The 23,266-nt window shown below is 33.4% G+C and overlaps 1 protein-coding gene across 2 annotated transcripts; it reads right to left on the bottom strand.

Moving 5' to 3' along the window:
- Positions 1-12,010: 12,010 nt before the first annotated feature.
- On the bottom strand, positions 12,011-22,775 carry LOC106138070 (adhesive plaque matrix protein-like). Of its 2 annotated transcripts, none has more exons than XM_060948186.1 (3): positions 22,740-22,775; positions 18,978-19,169; positions 12,011-13,520 (listed from the first exon to the last, which is right to left on the bottom strand). In XM_060948186.1, the coding sequence occupies exons 2-3, from the start codon at positions 18,990-18,992 to the stop codon at positions 12,183-12,185; spliced, it is 1,353 nt and encodes a 450-aa protein (XP_060804169.1). In that variant the 5' UTR covers positions 18,993-19,169; positions 22,740-22,775; the 3' UTR covers positions 12,011-12,182. The 2 variants fall into 2 exon arrangements, with proteins under 2 accessions (XP_060804169.1, XP_060804168.1); XM_060948185.1 differs by lacking the exon at positions 22,740-22,775 and adding an exon at positions 19,397-19,517.
- Between the last annotated feature and the right edge of the window lie 491 nt (positions 22,776-23,266).

Genomic DNA, 23,266 nt, shown 5'->3' with positions numbered 1-23,266 from the left:
GAGACTGTTCTGTGTCAGTACAACAATTTTTGGCAATACACGGGTCAATGAATTGAGAAAATGTTGACTAAATCTCAACACTGGTTACAGGGATCATTTATAACTGAATTCTAGATTTACGTATTAAAATATCAATTTATTTACTGTTTGTAAAATGTAAAGGAAATAGTATACAACTTAAAAGAAGAATTTAAAAAAAATATGTATTCTTATAGCTTCCCTACCCTTCCGGAAAATAAGTGTGATGATATTATGTACTGTAAGCAAGTGATTAACGACAAATAACGTAACTGTCGACGCCCAGCTTAACTCACTGAAATTATTCATTCATTAATTCATATGATCAAGTCTATATCCCTTGCGGGGTAGACAGAGCCTGCAGTCTTGAAAGACTGATAGGCCACGTTCAGCTGTTAAAATTATTTTATTTTATTTTTTATTCTACGTGATCTCTGATTTTTCTCAAGGCTCTATCAACGTCATTATTTTTAAAGACGCGATACTTAATATGTATGAATTCGAGCAGTGATGTAAATTGAAACAATGGCGGGAACGAGCACCTATTACTGTCGCTCGTCCGGAAGAAAACTTCGACGTTATGCAATACCTTAATTATTACCTTAATTCGACTTTTGTTTGTACAGTCCACAGAATTCCAACGAGAATTGTTGTCAAGCAGATAAACCCACATCATAACATAACATAATATAGTCTTTACCCCTTGCGGGGTATACAGAGCCATCAAGAGACTGAAAGGCCACGCTCGGCTGTTTGGCTTAATGATAGAATTGAGATTCAAATAGTGACAGGTTGCAAGCCCATCGCCTAAAAGAGGAATACCAAGTTTGTAAGCCTTTCCCAGAGCCTCTTACGACATCCATGTGAAAGAGATGGAGTGATCATATTCTTTTTGTTCTATTGATGCCGGGAACCACACGGCACCCACATCATAATATCATAATTTTCACCCATTATATTCCAAAAATTTCTTATTTCAAATTTTGACTCTCTATAACCTGAACCATTGGTTGGTTGTGTCTTTATATATCAGTAATTCATTCAATTTAGTGTCCTCTTTAATAAATATATAAATGATATATTTATTAAAGAGGACACTAAATAATTTATAAATGACTGTACAATTTATATATCCATAAAAAACCTGTGTGTTTGACTGTAAAAAAAAACTATATTTTTATCAATGGATCGCGGGAGGCTCATTGTTTGCTAATTATTTTGATGGACAGTGTTATGAAATATTATTATCTATTTTAAATTGTAATTATATATTCAGTCTGCCTATACGCCTGCGACTTCGTCCGCGTAAATCGAGAAAGTCCCTCTTAGTGTACTACTTAAGACTGAAAGGAAACTTATAGCTGTAGCTTAGCTGACAGTTTGCTAGCCCATCGCCTAAAAGAAGGATCTCAGGTTTATAATTAATAATAATCAATTTATTTGACATCAACCGATGTTGTGAAACAAAAACATATGACAATTATTAAGTGATGTGAAGTATCCCATAATAATTAATAAAAATTTTGAATTAGCCTTTCCCTTAGTCTGTCTGCAGTCTGCACACAATCAATCAATTTTCTCTTTTAAATCTATTAAGTTCTAAGGATAGTGAAAAAAAAATTAAAATCGACGAAATTAACGTTTCCTTCTTTAATATCCTAAGCATGTTGTAATATTAGGCCTGGGATACATTGATATATTGCGTTACAATAACAAATTGCAAACAGTAACAATTTTGATTTAAATATCGAACGTAACAAAATTGAGCAATTGCTGCCAATTACAATTTACAATTTTGATATATCATCTGTTTATTCTGACGTGTGATGCTCCAATATACGCAATACGTATCATGTACGTAACATTAATACAATGATCATCGTTCGCCTGTCGAAATTATCATTAATTACACCAGATAAGACTTAATATTAGGTAACTAAAAATCTCTCTGCCAATTAGTAGTGAAATGAAGTAATTCCATCATAATCTGAGTGCATTCCATGTTGCATTATAATAGAATAGATGAGACCCTAAAAAGTGAGTTCTGTAAAGTAAAGGGTAGAAAAAATGTAGCTTTTATCAGGTTTTTTTTATATAAAATTTTTGTGTTTTTCACCGAAAGACTGAATAGGTTATTCATACATATAAATAATCACGTCTAATATCTCTTGCGGAGTACACAGGGCCAACAGTTTTGAAAAGACTGATAGGCCACTTTTGGCTGTTTGGCTTATTGATTGAATTGATCGCCTAAAAGACTAATTATAAGTCTACCCCTCGACATCAATGGGAAAGGGACGGAGTAGTTCTATTATTTTTTTTATTGGTGCCGGAAACCACATGACTTGTAGCTTATTCAATTGTCGGCATTAATCAAAACGTACTAAGAACCTAGCAAGTGAAAATAATATTCAGTCTAATACATACATACATACATACATATGGTCACGTCCATATCCCTTGCGGGGTAGACAGAGCCAACAGTCTTGAAAAGACTGAATGGCCACGTTCAGCTTTTTGGCTAAATGATGGAATAGAGATTCAAATAGTGACAGGTTGCTAACCCATCGCCTAAAAAAGAATCCCACGTTTGTAAGCCTATCCCTTAGTTTCCTTTAACGACATCCAAGGGAAAGAGATGGAGTGGTCTTATTCTTTTTGTTTTGGGGCCGGGAACCTCACGGCACTATATATATGTACATATAAATAAAAAAAAAAGCTAAATCTAAAAGCACTTCAAAATAACCCAGATTAAAAGAAAACTAATCGGTTATGTAATAAATATAACCAATGCGTAATTACCAATGTTATAATTACTTTTTGAGATCTTTATCCATCGGAAGGGTCGGTCGTGACTGAGAAATGAACTTACAACTGTTACCTCAAGATATATGAGCACATCACTTTGTGAGTGTTAAACTAGTTTAAATCGAAAAGTAGATAACATCTTTTTTAATTGTATTGCATTCTGGCCTTATGACTCCTCTGTAAGTGTAGGTTTTTATGCAATATGCTTTCATTTTTTTAATATGAAACATACCTACAGGCTATAATAATTCCGAAGTATATATATTTATGGTCTTATGAATTAGTTTTTAGTTTACTTTTTTTCCCCATTACTATAGTTTTTTTTTTTGATGATACATATTTTGACACAGATATAGATCTATAGACTTGTAGAAAAAAGAAGGAAGTAAAAAAGTATTTATACAGAAACACAGATATATATAAATTGTCGCTGCCATAAAATGAGAAATGTGAAATGTTTTGACTAAATTTATGTTCCGCTACATGGTTGAAAATAATGTCTCAACTCTGTATTATATCTAACACGATTTGTTGGTGTCATAAAGATTATAATTTTTCTACTAACCGTATTTTGTCATAAAGGCTATATCAAGATTGTTTACATTTTAATTACATTTAAGCATACCTCAGACTAAAGGTGCATGCCATTTGCACGCGTTGCGTAGCACTCGATACTAGCATTTGTTAGGCCTCACAATTACAACACACGTCTGAGAACATTACGACAGTGTAAACACAGGTTTATTTATTCTGTGCAATGTGAGATCTTAAACATTGTCTTAGACGATCGTTTGTAATTTTATTGTAGCTGCTATAAAAATACATACTAGCTTGCAATTGCTAACATGCGGTGTACCTAATAAAATTATTAAACGTTTACTAGAAAAAATTACTTTAAACATCAATTTACATCAAAGATACTTTGCTAAATAACAAAACAAAAAAAATTAATTTCTTTACTTTATAAGATTAGATAAGATTAATATTTAAACAAATTAAAGGAAATCACTTCGTCTGTGTACAAAGATACTTATAATTTAGTAAAGTTCTTTCAGGCAAAAGGAAAAAGGCATTATTTAAGCTTTCGTGCACCACCTTGTCTTGTTTCCAGACAGAATAAAGTTAGACGCACTTAAATATTTATGATTTTCAAACGTCTACGAAACAAATAACAGAATTATTCCTGTTATGAAATAAACGTTTGAAAAACCAGGGGCCAGTACAACTGCTCCGAAACATACTTACATTATACTTACTTATCATAAAATTGAAACTATCTATCACAACTTTCAAAAAATCTAAATTTGGCAAACTGTCACAGAATGAGTCATATTTTTATACTTTTGTTACCCAACCGTTGAAATAACATACATACATATGTATACATATTAATTCTGCATTCAGCTCACGATCTAGATCAGTCGGTCCATCTATTTCATTGTCAGTGCCAAGTGAAAGGATTCGATGTATACAGTTACAAAAATTGTAATTCTAATGCCGAACTACCTAGACATTCTAGATTTACTTTGCATAGATAGATAGCATGAAGATACTCTTTCCTTTCTCTTCTTCTTAGGGATTCTTCTTTAAGGCGATGGGCTGGCAACCTGTAGCGGGAGCGATGAGCCTTAGCTGAGCACTTATGTACTGAAAAGGGATTTGAAATCTCCAAAGGTACCCATGAGGTGCGTAAGGCTGGCTTTTGAGCTATAATTTTTAAAAGTTGTCTCAATTCCATCCTGAAGCCATACAGAACGTAACCTTTCAGTCTAATCGAGGCTATTGACTCATCTCTATATCGACGGGGTAGAGACTGATCTCTACTCCGTAATGAATAAAGACGTGTTAACATATATGCATGTAAAACTTACCAATAGCTTTGCTTTTCTTCATTGCTTACCTAATTAATTATTTAAATTAATAACTAACAGTCATTTTATAACCAACTAATTAATTTTTAATAAACTAAAAATCTTATAAACTCAGGATTCTTCTTTTAAGCGATGGCCAAGCAAACTGTCACTATTTGAATCTCAATTCTATCATTAAGCCAAACAGCTGAACGTGGCCTATCAGTTTTTTCAAGACTGTTAACTCTGACTACCCCGCGAGGGATATAGACGTGATTATATGTATTATGTAAAAAACAATAACAAACCTGAACAGAAACCGTGCATGTTTGTATATACATATTGTTTTTTCATTTGCAACCAATCTTTATGGTCAGAGGTTAAAAACTGAACTTAAATCTAGTAGCCAACTTACGTAAGCCTTAAATACAGTCTATTTGTTGATTCAAATCCTCGACTTGTTATCTCACATATAATTAACATAAATCATTCACGAGAATTTATGACATTTTATATAATTTCAACTTTTTTTACCTGAATTTTCTAATTGGACATTCGGCGAAATAATTAGTTGATTATGTAAAGTCAGATGTAATCTCCTTGTTTGTTTTATATGAAGTTATAAGCATCGAAATTAGTAATGCAACTGATTTAATGCTTAACTTTTCACCTATGCAAAATCTTAATAAAATATACTAAAAAAAAAAACTCACAATTTGAATAACAAAACTACAAATCAAAGTTACGTAATTGCCTTTAAATGTCTAGAATAGTAACTTAAAAAATAGTAATAAATTTAAGGCGTGTGGTTCCTGGCACCAATAAAAAAAAGGAGGGCCACTCCGTCTCATTCCAAACACACTGCGGAAGAGAGAGGCAGAGACTACATCATTCCACTTGTTACAATCCCTGCGTACTTGATTCGCATCATCCGCATTCATAAGTCATATCATGGTTACCATGTGGTTCCAGGCACCAATACAAAAAAGACCACTCCATCTCTTTCCCATGGATGTCGTAAAAGGCGACTAAGGGATAGGCTTACAAATTTAGGATTCTTGTGTATGTAAGTCTTATCATGCAAGTTCATCGGTTGCGGATAATCTTGATCTGACCTTTTACCAGGACATACTCTGTCATAAATGATTCACCTAGTAATTTTCCACATTATTTAACTTATACATAAAATTAATGGAGAGAAATCGACCCTAAGAATGCAAAAACAAAATATTATTACATCACATGAGACACTTCTCTTCGTCTTTAAGTGAGATCTTCAAAACAAAACTCGGCCTCATGTATAATGCATGCACGTTCGGTTATTGCACCTGAATTCATGCATGTAAAACGCAGATTCCTGATCTTAGAAGTGAAAACTAAACGCTGTTGCGTTTAGTTCAGTATTACACTTGCAGTTTTGAAAAAACAATGCGGTCTGTTTAAAAATATTTTTATTTTTAAGCTGTGCCATAAAACTTACAGGACATTTTTTGTTTCTTATTCGCTTACAAACTATGAAAAAAAAACGCAATCAATACAAACATTTTTCGCGACAGCTAACTTCGCGGAAAAACCACCTAACCTCAAATTATACCATTTTATGTAATCCAATACGTTAGAATCATCGTTTACCCAAAAAGTGTTTGTTGACGATCATTGACATTAAATCAAGTTTAAATGAGCTCTATAGCGTAATACACTGTAATATCTACTATTTTTTCGAAACAGTCCAACAAAAGTACACCTTAATTTTTTATGGTTCCGTATTCCCTATATTTTTTTTTATATAATAAATTTAATTAATTATAAAATAATTTTAATATAATAAATATTACTTAATATTGAATTCACATGCTGATAACAATGAAAAATCTTATTTTGAGACAGCTGCTTCTCTTCCTGGCAGACTGTAAAAGTCTATCAAGAGTCTTACAAACTTCCTAACTGTATGTCGCTATCGAAACTTAATTCGTGGCTGTCAAGTCTTTTTGAAATTATCTTGGTTCTTAGAACCCTATCAAATACTAATAGTTATATTTAAAAATAATTCTTATTTGACAGAGAGAAACATATAGGTATGTATATAACTATAAGTATAAAAGGCTTTTTAATACTTATAAGTTATATATTTTAATAATATATTACCTATATTCAATGTTTTCGACTGTAGTAGTCGAAAACACTGATTCTTGATTAATATCTTATGATTATTTCTTTCACATACCATAATGTGGACATAACTTTCAGCTTAATCCATGTCACACTGTACCTATATAAAACTGTTTACTTTGTAAATAGATTGAGCGATGACAGAACAGCGCTAGCAAGAATTAGATTGAGTCATCCCAGGATAAAGCAGGTGGTAACAGCAGTGATGGAGGGCTGTTGATGATGATCATACACACATACATACATATAGTCACGTCTTTATCCCTTGCGGAGTAAACGGAGCTAATAGTCTTAAAAAATTAAAAGGCCTCATTCGGCTGTATGGCTTTATGATGGAATTGAAATTCAAATAGTGACCGGTTGCATGCCATTGCCTATAAGAGGGATCCCAACTTTAAAAGCCTATCCCTTAGTCTTATAAAGATATGTAGTGGTTATATACTAAGGTGCCGGAAACCAAATGGTTTTTAAATTATTTTGTGGATCTCTAAAATTGAGCTATTGCGTTACACTCGCAATAACTCATTGCCATGAGACTGCGATGTTCTTGATACGAAAGACACGAGTCATTACTATTACTGATACGGACCTGTCGTAAACGAGTTCAATCAGTTTTATTATTTATTTATCCCTTAGTCGCCTTTAACGACATCCATGGGAAAGAGATTGAGTGGTCTTATTCTTTTTTGTACTGGTGCCGGGAACCACACGGCGACTAAGGGATAGGCTTACAAACTTGGAATTCTTATTTTAGGCCATGGGCTAGCAACATGTCACTATTTGAATCTCAATTCCATTATTAAGCCAAATAGCTGAGCGTTATCAGTCTTTTCTAGACTTTTGGCTCTGTCTACTCCACAAGGAATATAGACGTGACCATATGTATGTACGTCATTTATTTATTTACTTTCTTACATCTACCATTAAATAATTAATCTAATGCGATAGTGTATAATCAATTGTAATGCGTATAAATAATTATATTGGCGTGAGTGGATAAAATTATTCTGATTTACTCTCTAATTCTTTGCTATGTAATTTAATTAGTAACTTGCTGTGCCCGCAACTTCGTCCACGTAAAATAGTTATTTTGGGCATCATTGAAGCCCTCAAGGATGAATAATTTCTCCCGTTTTTTTTTTCACATTTTCCATAACATATTTTTTCAATTCGAACCAAATTTCAAGTAGTTCCTGAGATTAGCGCGTTCAAACAAACAAACAAACTCTTCAGCTTTATAATATTAGTATATTGATTTCAAATCACCTGTTTCATTTAACTTAAAAATTATGTAGTTTCCGGCTTTAAAAAATGAAAGATGCGTGATTCCTGGTACTTAAGAATAGTACCACTCCATATCTTTCCAATAGATATCGTAAAAGGCGACTAAGGGAAAATCTAATAAACTAAGGATTCTTCTTATATACGATGGGCTAGTACCTATTTGAATCTCTATTCCATCAGTTAGCCATACAGCTAAATGTGGCCTTCAGTATTTTGAAGACTGTTGGCTTACCCCGCAAGGGATATAGACGTGACTGTGTGTATGTGTTTTTTTTATTTGTTTATAGGGCGAGAGAGTAAGTTCTATACACTACTGATATCAAAGCACCATCTACCGTTATACTTAAAAACTAAGTAAATCTAAGTTTAAAATATGTTACTGTCCTGCATGATGTGAGTGAAAGGTGCTGCTCTCACGACTACTTTTTCATGAAGCATTGATCGTTTTAATAAATCTTCATGTCACTTAATAATTCCTAGTATGTTTAAAAGATGGCGCTACTTTTACGCACATACATTTATGTATATTTATTCCAAACGGGGTAGACAGAGTCAATAGTCGTAAAAAAAGTTGAAAGCCACGTTCAGGTGGATTCATTTTACACACACACACATTTGTATTGCAGCAAATACTATTTATATGCAGATATTAGGTAGGTACATACATACATACATATGGTCACGTCCATATCCCTTGTGAGGTAGACAGAGCCAACAGTCTTAAAAAGACTGATAGGCCACGTTCAGCTATTTGGCTTAATGATAGAATTGAGATTCAAATAGTGACAGGTTGCTAGCCCATCGCCTAAAAAAAGGATCCTGAGTTCGTAAGCCTATCCCCTAAACAGGAGTTTCGTTGTAATTACAAGTGTAGTAATATACCTACCTAAATTAATACTAGTAAATTAAATCTTTCAACTAGGAATGCAATTCTGATATAAATATTAATCATAAAAATACAACAAAAAAAATGTGACACGCCATTAAAATATACAGACAAATTTTTGATGATACAATCTCTTATCGATTTACACAGGAAGATTGTGATAAATTGCATTTAAAGTTGGAACATTTACTGATAAATAAATCATCATGGATCATTACGCAGTAGACTCACGGGCAATAACAGCTATCGATCAATGATCTACATATCTGTCGGTCATAAATCTTTTACTTCAGAGTTATTAATAGTACCTACCTTTTACGTAAGTGCGAAAACGTCGGTCATAGGTAATTGATATTAGTTTATGGTAGCAAGTTACGTACGAGACAGACATGAAATGACTTTGTTTTTATCTGCAAAACGGTTATGTTTCTGAACTTATGTGCTATGTAATACTAGCAGTTACCCGCGACTTCTCCGCTCGAATCTATAAATTTTAACTTTTTACGTTAATCCAATGTCGAAGGTGTATTCTATAAATTTTCATTAAAATCTGTTCGAAACACACACACACCACATATCCACAAATTCTTATCAACTTTCACATTTATAAGAATAAATCTCTATTAATTATAATTTGTTATACCGAAGCTGTATTACTGCATCTCATGAAAATCCGTTCAATATTTTTTCCTTGAAATTGTAAACACACATAGGATAGGCTTGGGATTATTTTTTAGGCGATGGGCTAGCAACCTGTCACTAGTTGAATCTCAATTCTATCGTTAAGCCAAATAGCTGAACGTGGCCATTCAGTCTTTTCAAGACTGTTGGCTCTGTCTACCCCGCAAGGGATATAGATGTGACCATATGTATCTATGTAAACACACATTCACATATTATTAAAAAAATTCGCATTTTTAATATTACTTCGAAGTAGGATTCTTTTCAACATTCATGTAGAAACGATGAAGGAAAGGTATAGATCCTCCTCCTCAGTCGTTCACTCTTGACAGAGTGGTCGTGGTTTCTTTGGATAAGCAGCCCCAGCGATGCGTCTCCATTTGTTGCGGTCTTCAGCGTTACGGGAACATTGGGCTATAGTTGCTTATACAAGTATATAGATACAATTTAGGAAAGTCTGAATGAGAACGTTGAATGGAGAAGGCTTAAATGAACGTAATCTGGTCAAGATAGTATATTAATAGTAATTCTAGTCAAGATTACTCTAAAACCGACGAACTTGCATGAAGAGAATGATGAATTTGGATGAAGCGAAAGAAGTATGCAGGTAAAGTTAAAAAATGTAATCTCTGCTTACTCCTCCATCAAACATGTAAAATACTTACATATAATCAAGTATTAATCCCTTTCGGGGTAGGCAGGGCCAACAAACTCAAAAATCAGAAAGGCTACGACAGCAGCTGTGACATTCAAATATTGACACGACCTGTCACTATTTGAGACATTTATAATTTCGCTAACCTTACGCAGATTATCTCTAGTTAATATACTTGCAAATCCTTTATGTTTACTTTTAATTGAAGTAATTTTATATGTTTTATTATGTTAGGAAAGAAATCTCTGTAATTCTGAATTTCAAAGAAGTACTTTTAGAAATTTTAATTCGACTCTTTTAGTAAAACTTACCCACTTTATATTAAACATGTTTTATTATTTCCCTATAATCATTAGTTCATAATATACTTGTAAACAGAATTTGAAACAGCGATCACATACTATTGTATGCATACATACATATAATCACGTCTATGCGGGGTAGACAGAGCCAACGATCTTGAAAAGACTGATAAGCCGCGTTCAACTGAGATGAGATTCAAATAGGGACAAATTGCTAACCCATCGCCTTCAAGAAGAATCCCAAGTTTATAAACCTGAACCTTATTCACCATTTACGACATCCATGGGAACGACATGTGGTGGTCCTATTCTTTACTATTGTATACATAAACTTATTACGAGTATTAAGTTTTTATTATACCTCGAGCTATTGCTATTCAGCAAAATTCAGTTATATTTAGAATTGAATAACATAAATTATTCAGATATATAATTACGTCGTGAAAGGATTTATCAGACTAATGTAAATTTGATTATACAATTTGGAGATTTGGAGCATATCATTATTGTTTTTGCTAGCCAAAGTAGATAAATTTAATCAAAGTTTTGTGAAACAGATGATCAGAAGAAAACCATTTATATTGAACTAATATTCTACTAAATATACTTGATGACTGTGTAAGCAGGATGACACGAGTTTAATTAACTATTGATTTATAATGGAATCCAAATTTTTAAGCTTATCCCTTAGTCACCTTCTATGACATTCAAGGAAATGAAATGGAGTCCTATTCTTTTTTTAAGCGATGGCTAACAACCATGTTACTATTTGAATCTCAATTCTATCCTTAAGCCAAACAGCTGAACGTGCCCTTTCAGTCTTTTCAATACTGTTGACTCTGTCTATCCTGAAAGGGATATAGACGTAATTATATGTATGTATTTCTAAATGGAAATCGTCATCCTATGGGCGTTAGTCCTATAGAACTTTTTTCGATTTGAGATAGGAAGGCTATGTCTCATCAGGAGTCACTATCAGTATCATCACATATTAAAGACTTAAAATTTCTAAATTCTAAAAGGGGTTTTTATAAATTTCGCAAATTGCGGTATAAGTAAGTAAAGATTGTCATATTATATATCATAATACTCTCGTAAGTAGAAGCGACATCCTTGGCAAAAGTTTAAAAAATTACCCAATCTAAATAGTGCATTTTAAGAAAATGTAGTTATGTAATGTACCTGAAAGAATCTCTTAATTTTGTTATGCAAATTTTAACTGTTATAATTATGAAATACGTTATGAAAAAACTCTGTATATTTTCCTCTTTACTCTCTAGGTATAAATAAAACCAGAACATATTAACAACATTTATTATAAATAACAATAATTACACATTTATGAAATACTGACCTCTCAGATTAGCACTTTTTAAGTTAAGTTAGCCTCATAAAAAATTAAATGTCGTTCTTAAACTAACAGTTACTTATATTACATTAAAACCTTAACATAAGTCCATTGCGATCTTTAAGACCGTCAAAATAAAGATGACATCTATTCTAAGAAGTTAAATATTGACTCGAGTGGGTTAATTTTTGGAAGCCTTATTTTCAATTTTCGGTGTTCTTTTGTAGTGTCCAAAAGTGACCCCTCCCGCAGCCGTGTGATACATTTGATTCGGAAGGAAGCCCCTTTCATAATGTCTGGGAATAACGGGAGAGTGGGTAATAGAAGAATGGGAATGAGCTACCGAGGAAAGTGAGGATGGGGACTGAGCTAAATGTCTCCCATTAGACAATTCCTCATAGGCCAGCAGAGGATCTTTGGTGAAACCTCTCTTCATATATTCTAACTGAACACCCGATGGTATGTATGAGTCTAGAAGTGATGTGGGACGCCTCTTGTAAGGTGGCCCATAAGCCTCGAACGGTCGTGATGAGTAAGCAGAAGCTAAATGACTTCCAGAATAAACAGACTTCGTGAGCGGTCGATAAAATGGAAGAGCTTTAGGTAAATGCGCTAAATGAGATGGCTGTGGTTTTAAGATTAATGGATTCGGTGGTGGTAACTCAGATACTGTGCCTGGTCTGTACTGCTCTCTGATAGGAGCCTGTGATGAGTAATACCTAGGAAACTCAGGAGTGGCCTTTGTATAAGGCACTTCAGTCGCACTTGTGTATTTAACTTCTTCATTTTCTTGTTCTTCAACGGTGTTCCCTTCGAATTGCGATGTTTGATAGTAGGCCTTGTTTACAACTGGTGGCGCAGCTATTGCTGTGGGATACTGCATTACAGGAACTTGGTAAGTAACAACTGGAGCGACCGTCGCTGGGGCAACGGTCGGTTGCGTATAGACATAGGCGACAGGTGATGTATACTGCTGCACATATGTCTTCCCAGTCGGAGCGACGTAACTTGGAACTTCTACGTAATTTGTTTGTGATTGTACTGCTTCAGGCGCCGATGCATAGCCCGTTAAACGAGCTGCGTTCAAGTACTGTTGCTGCTGGGCGCTCGCAGTCTGCTCGTGTTGATCATTAAAATATTGTGGCACTAAATAGATCTGCATTGGAACGTTGGATAAATACCCGACCATGGCTTGTTGTGCGGCTGGCGGGCCGTATTGTACTTTGGGTTGTACTGATGGTGGCGGACTCTCTGGAGGTTCAGTAACAGCGTACTGCGAAACGTAACGCTGTTGTTGCGGAGCGGCTTGCGAGTGAGTAGGATTCTCGAAGTATCGAAGGAAACCATTTTTGAGGAACTCGAACGGAAGCAGCCCCTGACCTGCCGAAGTTTGCGTTCGCGCCTCAGACTTCTCTAGCTCTTTTTCCTTTTCACTCTTCAAATTATCCTCCTCGATGTCTTGCAATTCAATTTTCTTCTCGGCTCCCACGACGATGATGAAAAGGAAAACTGGCGCGACCTGAAAGTAAAAGCGAATAAATAAGTGGTCTGTGCTGGCGCGTGGCGGTCGCATGGACTCGCCACAGATGGGCCGAGCCTCCGCCCGCAGACACCATTACGGTAAACAGGTGAATGGCAAAAAATAGACTAGAGCCTATTATGAAACCGGTTAACCTGCAGCGCTTTAGCTGCTTTTACTTGTAATTTATGTGGTTTAGAGATACTAACGCTTTCATGCTCTTACGTGGTCATACTAATACCGTGTCATCATTATTTTAGGTTTAATAGCAAAATGAGATGGTCATATCACGGCTGCAAATGTTCTTCAATATGTGGTTTGACAATAAATAGTGTTATAATTAGAGAGGCAATATTTACGCGTCGAATGTTGTACCAAATAGAATGGTGCGGATTGATGTGTGAATTGTTCGATTCAAAAAGTAACGAGGCATAAATTTGAAGAGTGTTGTGAAACGGAATCGCCTTTTGTTTAGAAGTTTCACATCACATGCGAATGCGATAGTATTGAGGCTGTTCCGAACGGCTGCCACCTTTCTTTCCCGTACTCTCCTTTGTCGAAATATTAATTGGCATTTCATCATTGCTGCTGCCTTTAATTTAATCACCTTCAATTATAAAAGTAAGATTTATCTACCTACATCATTCAATTTTAATACTTAGATATAAATCAATCATTCCATTATCTGCATCTAAATCAGTTTAACATTCGAAGTAATGCCATTAGCTCAGCTCTTGTCGCTTGATTTAACTTAAGGTGTACTGGGAACATAAGAGATATTAAACTTGTAAAAAACCAATATTCGCATCTTCTTTGGTAAAATATTAAGATGTTTTTGTTCAGAAAACCAATTTTAATACAACAATTTGGAAGCCTACTAATATTATAAATGCGATAATTTGTAAGTCAGTACGGATGTTTGTTACTCTTTCACGCAAAAACTACTGAACCGATTATGATGAAATTTGGTATGTAGGTGGCTGAATACCCATAATAACATATATACTTTTTATCCCGGAGTTCCCGCGAGATTGATTCCACGCGGGCGAAGTCGCGGGCGGCCTGTAGTACTCTATAAAGAGGCACAAGTAAATAAGAGTATTTTTTTAATAATAATATGAGTGCGTTTGTCCTCAATCTGCCTGGTAAGCAAGACCAGGCCTAAGGTGCTGAATGCAAACTCAAATAATGCCATGCTCAAATAAGAGTATCCATAAAAATTACCGATTAACCGCTCTTCAAGGCGTGGCAATGTGTTTAATTGTACACCGCCGGACGTTACATATTTTTATTGCCAAAACGTAATCACCTCTCACCAATGTCTATTGATTTTTATTACATTTAATTGTTTGTGCTCATGATGTAATAGACTAATCGCATTTAGCGCGTTTTTCATTTGGATGTTCGCCCTTCGTTCACGCTCTAATTGAACGAAGTTGTTTTTATTGGTAAGAAGGTATACAACTAGGACAGATTAAATGAGATCCACAATAAAGTTTATAACAAATGTTGCATCTTTGTGTATTCCCAGTTGTTTTTTTTTAATATATAACATATAATCACGTCTATATCTCCTGCAGGGTAATTAAATAATAATTTATTTTATTTAAATTTTATCTTTCCATTTTATTCGGTCTACGACGTCTTTTAGTTTTAAGATCATTGTATATGATACCAGAATTTAAAAATTGCGAATGAAACAAAGCACCAACCACTGCACCACAGAGGTTTATTCATAATAATATATTCAAATTAGGTGATTTAAAAGCTATAATTTGACCAAAAAATCTAGACTTTAGACTGTTTGTGCAAATTAAATTGATTTGAATAATCTCTAGACATTTTATTACTATGTCTAGAGATTCAAAATCTAAAATAATGATTATGCATTAGTGGCTAAACATTTACCTAAATACATACATATATATAATCACGTTTTTATACCTTATGGGGTGGACAGTGCCAACAATCTCGAAAAGACTGGAGGGCCACGTGTAGGTGTACGGCTTAATGTTAGAATTGAGTTTCGAATAGTGACAGGTTGCTATGCCCATCGCCTATAAGAAGAATCCTAAGCTTTTAACTTAATTTTTCATCTTAACCTCATCTAATTTTTATATTATACTGGACTTTACATGAGAAAAATCTTGTTCATTTCCCATTCACGTGAGATTTCAAGATATTTTCACTAAGTTCTCATCTACCCCTTTTCAAGATGTATTCATATGAAAAAAAAATCATCTGTCTACAATTGTAAGGCCAAATACATACATAAAATCACACCTCTTTTCCGGAGGTAGGCTGAGACTACATCTTTACTTAAAATAAACTATTTTATTCTTAATTTTTTATGGCCTTTAAAAAAGACCTTAATAATTTTTAAAGCCAAAACATACAAAATAATCTTTCATACGAAAAATCAGGTTAATCGGTTGACAACGGCTTTGTTAAATATATGGATTAGTTTCATCTTATGTTTCATAACTTTTTGGATAATATACAACAAAATGGCTTGTCTATTCAAATTGACAGAACTAGATAACAATTGTTGCGACATTGCCTTTTGTATGAAATTTAGAAACATTTACTTCATCCAAACCACTTGCTACCATCTTATAATGGCAACAGAAATATAATTTACCACTTTACTATTATAATAAATACGTTTAAAGAATACTTGTTTTAGAGACAAGAGACCGTTTTTATACAAATATAGATCTCGTCGTCTTTATTCTTTACTTTATCTCTTACACAGAGCTTTTAGAAACTAAAAGATACATACGTAAATTAATAAAATGACCTTTACCGTACGAGTAGGCAGAGACTACATCTTTCCACTTGCCATGATCACTGCTTAATTTTTCTTTTTTTTAATATTCAACGGTGGCATTCATCTGAATGGCTTAATGGTTTATCAAATTTTTTTATTTGTTAAAATTAATAACACTTATTATTAACCCTTTTATAGCAAAAGTGAAGTAATATGATGTAGAGCTATTGTCTGCGGATATAATAACAGATATATTTTATGTTGAATTTGAATGGTCTATTAAAGCCTACGCGGCTGTCACAAGGCAAGTCTTACTATTTACACAATACTCGAGTGAGCATCATAAAAATAAATATCTGATGAACACGTAATATGTGTTATTTATTAGATAAATAGAAATAATTGGCCACGGAGAGAGGCAGACAGAAGCTAATTTAAAAAGTCTTGGGTAAAAGTAGATTTCATTTTGCGAAAGGTGTGTACCCAAACCGACAAACTTGCATGAGAGATGTTTCTGGATGACATTTTGACGTAAGAGATGGCATGAACGGCACTTAAGTATCGTGTGGTTCGTGGTACTATTACAAGAGAACCACTCCATCTCTTCTCCATGGATTTCGTTAAAGGCGAATAAAGGAATCGGCACATTCATCTAGTAGATCGTATTGGTTTGGCCCCAAAAAAAATCATAAATTTCAGATGCTTCTCTTCAGATTGTAAAAGCTAATCAAGGGAAAGGTTAACTTGGAATTCTTCTTTTAGTCAATTGGCTAACATCCTGTCACTATCTGAATCTCAATTCTTATATTATGCTATCTAGCTGAACGGTGCCTGCCTTACAGTATTGTGAGCACTAACTCTATCTACCCTATAAAGGTTAAAGATGTGAAATGTATGTATTAATCATGCTTAGCATCACTTAGAAAACATCATATCCATATTATATGGGACGCTTTACTTATAGGTCCTACCTACTTGGTGACTTAAATTTATTTATGATTTTACATGCGTAGGTAGAATGATATAAACTAGAACGACCAAAAAAGGCCTCTAAGTACGATCTGAGGGCTTATTTCGTCATGTACTTGCTTAACATTTTCACTTTGAAGCACAAGTTGCCGTATGTAGCTTTTCTCATTTATTTTTCAACTTTCAAATGTCAACAATTTGCATCAAAATGTAGTTTCCATTAAGGGCTATATAGTTATAAATTTTTTTTTTATTTTCTATCACATCATAACATTTTCCTGCCCTCGTAGTATGGCACGCGCGATGCCGTTTTTAAAGCGCGAAAATCTATCGCTGTTTCACTTTTTAATATGACATGAAAAGGGACAGCGGTAGTTTTACGCGCGATAAAAACGGCGTAGCGCCTGCCATGCTTCGAGGGCTAATTGGTTGGTTGACCGATCACTGGATACTCAACAAATAATACTTATATATTAATAATGCGAAAGTTTGTATATCTTTCAGAAAAAAACCTTAACGGATTTAGAATAAACCATACACAGTAATGTACCTACTTAGTTTATATTATTTACACGCGAATGCCCCGAGCGAACGAGGATTTTCGGGAGCTTAAGTTACCAACATAAAATTAATATGACACAATTAGATAGGGTCAAGAATCCCTTCATTAGTTCAGATAAGCGTGTACAAACAAAAAAAAGTAGGTTGTTATTTAATTAATATCGTACTGGTATTCTTTAAGCACATTTATAATAACAGACTATTCCTACTGTTATATTACATGTGATTATTATTTTGTTTATATATCTTTCAGCATAACGATTTTTTTAGGCAATGGGATTGCAACCTGCTCTGTATCTGAATCAATTCCGTCATTTAGTCACCGAGCTGAACGTGGACTTTTTGTATATTCTAAGACTGGCTCAATCTACCTCCTAAAATTTATGACGTGATATATATAAGTATGTATCTGCATAGCTCAATATGATCAAAAAAGTCGGAATAAATAGGCAATTTCTATAACCGGTACCAATACGATTGTACCTATTAGAATGTTACTTCTTCACCGATGACGATATAACGAGCTTAAAAGTGAAAATTGAGGTAATATCTTTATTATTACCCGCACTTACATGAGACTCAGCCATTTCCGGAGATTAACTCGTACAGAGGCATAAAATGATCCATATAATGTATGTAATGCTTAGAAGCGATTTGAAACATTAGCAGTCATGTTATACTTAGAAATTGAAGTCATAATTATTACCAATTATATCATTAAGCCAAACAACTGAACGTTGCCTATCAGTCTTTTCAATGCTGTTGGCTCTATCTACCCCGTAAGGGATATAGACATGATTATATGTATGTAATTATATGCATGTATGTATGTAATTATTACCAACCACCGTCTAGTAACTCTATTCCGGCAGATATATGTTTCAACTTGTCATCTTTTTATTAACTAACTTGTATAAGTTCTGATAACATTTTAATTCAAAAATATTAAGACCGATCAATTATTTTTTATACAGAGGAAATAAACATAAAGCCCAATGATGGCAAAGAACATGATTTGCTTCTCAATAAGTTTGCCGGTTGCTTAACGTTCCTTTAATTTAAAACTTTAATAGTCTTTAAAATGTAAAGAATAATTAATAAGAATCCTTTCAATTTTTCAATGGTTTGAAACAATGAAATATTTTTTTTCAGCTCACCTTGTAAACCAGCATTTTGGCGCACACTCGCTTTTTAATTCACGAAGTCCAAGAAGTTTATAATCACACACCATCAACCCACACTATAGTCTATGGTCACTACACTTCTTCAACACCGCATCTTGACTCCACAGCCGCCTGTCCACATATCCGTTGCGATGAAAGCCTTCACGCAAGCGCAGCAAGGAAACCCTATAATTTTAATAGACCATTGGTTAGAAAAGTTTGCTAATCACTAATTACACTATTTGCATTGCACTAGTTGATAGTTGAAGAAAATTGCTAATTTTGCGCGGGAAGTTTTGACATATCAATTGACAATTGGCAATTTACTTTTTAATTCAAATATTGTGAAGAATGAAAATATATAGTTAGGGTAATTAGAATATTTAAATTTTGAATGTAAAAAAATTACAAACTTTTTAATTTTAGAACGTGAGATTCGAATGCGTTCAGCCGGCCCGCCGGTCAGAAAGTGGGCACGTGTATCAACGGTTTGTTGTTAAATACCGCACTACTCTACATATTGGCGAGTGATAGTAGTATCCAGCTATGAACGTCTCGAACGAACGTCTCCCATCTAACTGAAGATTAGTCGATATTGTTAGGAAAATATCGTATTTTGTTAATATAAGCTGGTCTTATTGCGCTAATAAGTATGCTTGCTATGTAAATTGTAACTAAAGACAGTGTAATAATCACTTTCTTTAGAAATAACTGTAATAAACAATAATTAATCCATAAAAAGTTATATAGAATAGGACCACTCCATCTCTTTCCCATAGATGTCGTAAGGGGCGACTAAGGGATGGGCTTACAAACTTAGGATTATTTTTTAGGCGATGGGCTAGCGGCTTGTCACTATTTGAATCTCAATTCTTTCATTAAGCCAAATAGCTGAACGTGGCCATTCAATCTTTTCAAGACTCTTGGCTCTGTCTACCCCGCAAGGGACATATACGTGACCATATGTATGTATGTAAGTTAATAGATAATGCTATAAAGATAACAGTTGCAAAACATCCAAATTAAAAGTCATCATTATAATGTGTCATCAGGTCATTCTTAGCACTTTGAATAATCGTAAGTCACATAATTTTAGATAATTTCTAAATAGACATTTAAGCTTACTTCAATTTATTATTTTAAAATACCTTTGAATCAAGCAAGTTAAATAACGTTATAATAATAGCGAAAAAAAGGTACATAATTATTTTATTATTATTTACATACTTTATGTACATATTAAATGCAAGAAAATACAACATTTTTAATATTTCTAATGTTTGTTATTATTTCAATACTTATACGTATCGAAAATTATAATTTATTTATATCATAGTTCAAATCAATATTATTGCTCATAAGTTTCAAATCGAACAATATAAACATATATATTACATGTATTCAGTAAACAAAATAATTTCTCAATCACTGCTCTAAACCAAACGTACATACTACATATTATTCTTTAGAAAGTCTAGAAATTGCAGTGTTACCATGTTCGAGTTATAATTGAAATCTTTCCAAACTTTGCCAAAACAAAACAATTAAGTAAGTTTTCATCTTCACTGGGATGGGAAACAAGTTGGCTGACTTTTATCCCACAATTACTATACACAAAGTATTTCAATTCATATTCATAGATTGAGACTTTTTAATCTTATACAAAAATTCCTTTTGTAACATACCTACAGGTCATCCGTGGATTATAATTTATTATTTACTACTTACTTATATTGGCAAGTATTGTAAAATAAAAAAAAAACATAAGTCATACCTAACATTCCAATTTGCTAATAATATAAATATAAAATTGAGTTGTTTGTTTTTTTTTGCTATTTAGTCATAAGCCTCTCATCCCGAGCAACATGTCGAAGGATTTGCGGTACTACTATTTGTTTTTGGTAAAAGTTTAACATATTTTAATAATAGTTGCTTAAAGCTAGGTCGAAATAAAAAAATTACGCTTTGAATATGATGCGATGGCTGATTCGCTTAGACAGACGATTATATATTTAATTGCACATACTCTTCTAAATCTCTTATCAAATTTGATCAGCTTTTCTGTTTTGGCTGCGTCATCTTGTCAACAAAAACTTATAAATAAAGAAAAACTACAGTAATACGAAAAATAAAAACTACAACAATGCAAAAAATCATATCTTTATTACAATTAAGACTAAAAGCGGTCATTATAACTTTAATAGCAGCCATTACAAGTTGATTATGGGATATAATTTTACTTCAATGTTGATGTGTCTGCTACACTATTACCAAATAGCCATGAATCGATCGAATTCTCCTTAATAACTGGGTTATTAGAAGATTTTTAGGGTTCCTTATATCTTATTCTTATCATTTTATTTAATTGTCATCTTATGAATTAAAAATTAAAAATAATTTAATATATAATAACAAATGTATACTAAAATTTTTAACTTTGATAAATTTACAACATTTTGACGAAAATGCTGCAATGCAGTTTGTTACTACATATTCTGCATTGACGCTTTGGAAGGGGCAGTAATTTTAGTTTTAAGTAATTTATTTGACGTCAACCAATTTTGTAAACCAAAAGATATGACAATTATTTTATTATAATTTGTACCAGTAAACATAATGAGATTTTCACATGATTAATGATGAAATGAAAAGAGTCGATACATTTTATATTATCCACATCATTTCTTTAAAAACAGACATGAATGTGAAAGTCTAAGTCCTGTGAATGTGAACCTTGTATTTATTAATTGTTTGAAAGATTAACATCAGAAATATCGTAATAAAAGCTTTGTACTACTAAGTGTGAATTACAAATGCTCATATAAAAAAGGAGGAACCTGTTCCTCTGTTCCGACTCGTGCTTGGCCAATTTTATCCAGTTCACTTCGAAACTAAAAGTTCGATAGGAAATATTTATTGCACAGTAAATTATAACTGACGTAATAACGTCAAAAAGTTATGACTATCTAAAAAGTCATTGCGATAAAATAGAATCATGAGGTATGCACATAACTATATTGTAAAACTATCTGTAGCCCGCAACTCCGACCGTCTTTTAATGTCAATAAATTTAACATATTATGCCAATGGCTAAGCTTTGTTACTGCAAAATTTAATGACGATCCGTTCAGTATTTTTTTTTTCGTTCGAGTGACAAACTCACATCCACACATATCTACAATGTTTCGCATTGAGAATATATGTAGGATTTATCTGCACAAAACAAGATTATGAAATTAAAAATTTCATACGGCTGAACGTGACCAAGTATATAAACATACATATGTACATATAATCACGTCTATATCCCTTGCGGGGTAGACAGAGCCAACAGTCTTAAAAAAAACCACGTTCAGCTGATTGGCTTAATGATAGAATTGAGATTCAAATTGTCGCTAACCCATCGCCTAAAAGAAGAATCCCAAGTTTATAAGCCTATGCCTCAGTCGCCTTTAACGACATCCGTGGGAACGAGATGGAGTGGTCCTATTTTTTTTTTATTAGTGCCGGGAACCACACGGATATAGACGTTATTATATTAAAGGATTTGTTATTGTTATATTTCTTTTGTGTCTGTAGCATTGTCGAATAAACATTTTATCTATCTGTCACTATCTATGAATCTCGATTATATAATTAAGATATCCAACTAAACGTGTACTTAGTCATGTCACTATTGGCTCTGTCTGTGTGTTATGTGAAGTTAGTAGTTAAATAAAAGACAATTGATATAGTATTAGATTTGATGCCGCTTACCGAGATCTGTAACACGAAGCGGTCACATCAAGTCAGTCACGCACTATCATCCTATCACAGCCATTCCAACATCACGTGATGATCACATTGCATAAGCATAGAATTCTGAATAATAATAGAATATAGAAGTGGTAACTACTCGTACTAATATGATTTTGCAAATTAAATTTGTCATACCGTAACGTGTTCATGTAACTTATTTAGCTGGTTTACTATTGCGCTGAAAACAACACAACTTTCGTATAGTTTCATGTATATAATATGGCATTTCTATTGTCTCATATTATTCTGATTTCTATGTTTGTGTAAGGCGTGTTAATACCTGAGATCATATCCATGTGCACTGTAGGGCAGTAATGTATGATGGCTGACGAGTGATAAGAATTACAACTTGTTTTTTTTTATTTTATTGTTCATTTTTGTAACTTAAAAGGGTCAGTATTGCAAAATATACTTATACAGAATATCACTACATAGTATGAAGTAATATAACTTCCTGCGTCTGTATGTATGTATATATACTTAGA

The sequence above is a fragment of the Amyelois transitella genome, chromosome 15 (assembly GCF_032362555.1).
Source record: "Amyelois transitella isolate CPQ chromosome 15, ilAmyTran1.1, whole genome shotgun sequence".
NCBI lineage: Eukaryota > Metazoa > Arthropoda > Insecta > Lepidoptera > Pyralidae > Amyelois > Amyelois transitella.
The sequence above is the reverse complement of the archived record's forward strand: the minus strand, read 5'-3'. Positions and strand labels throughout refer to the sequence as shown.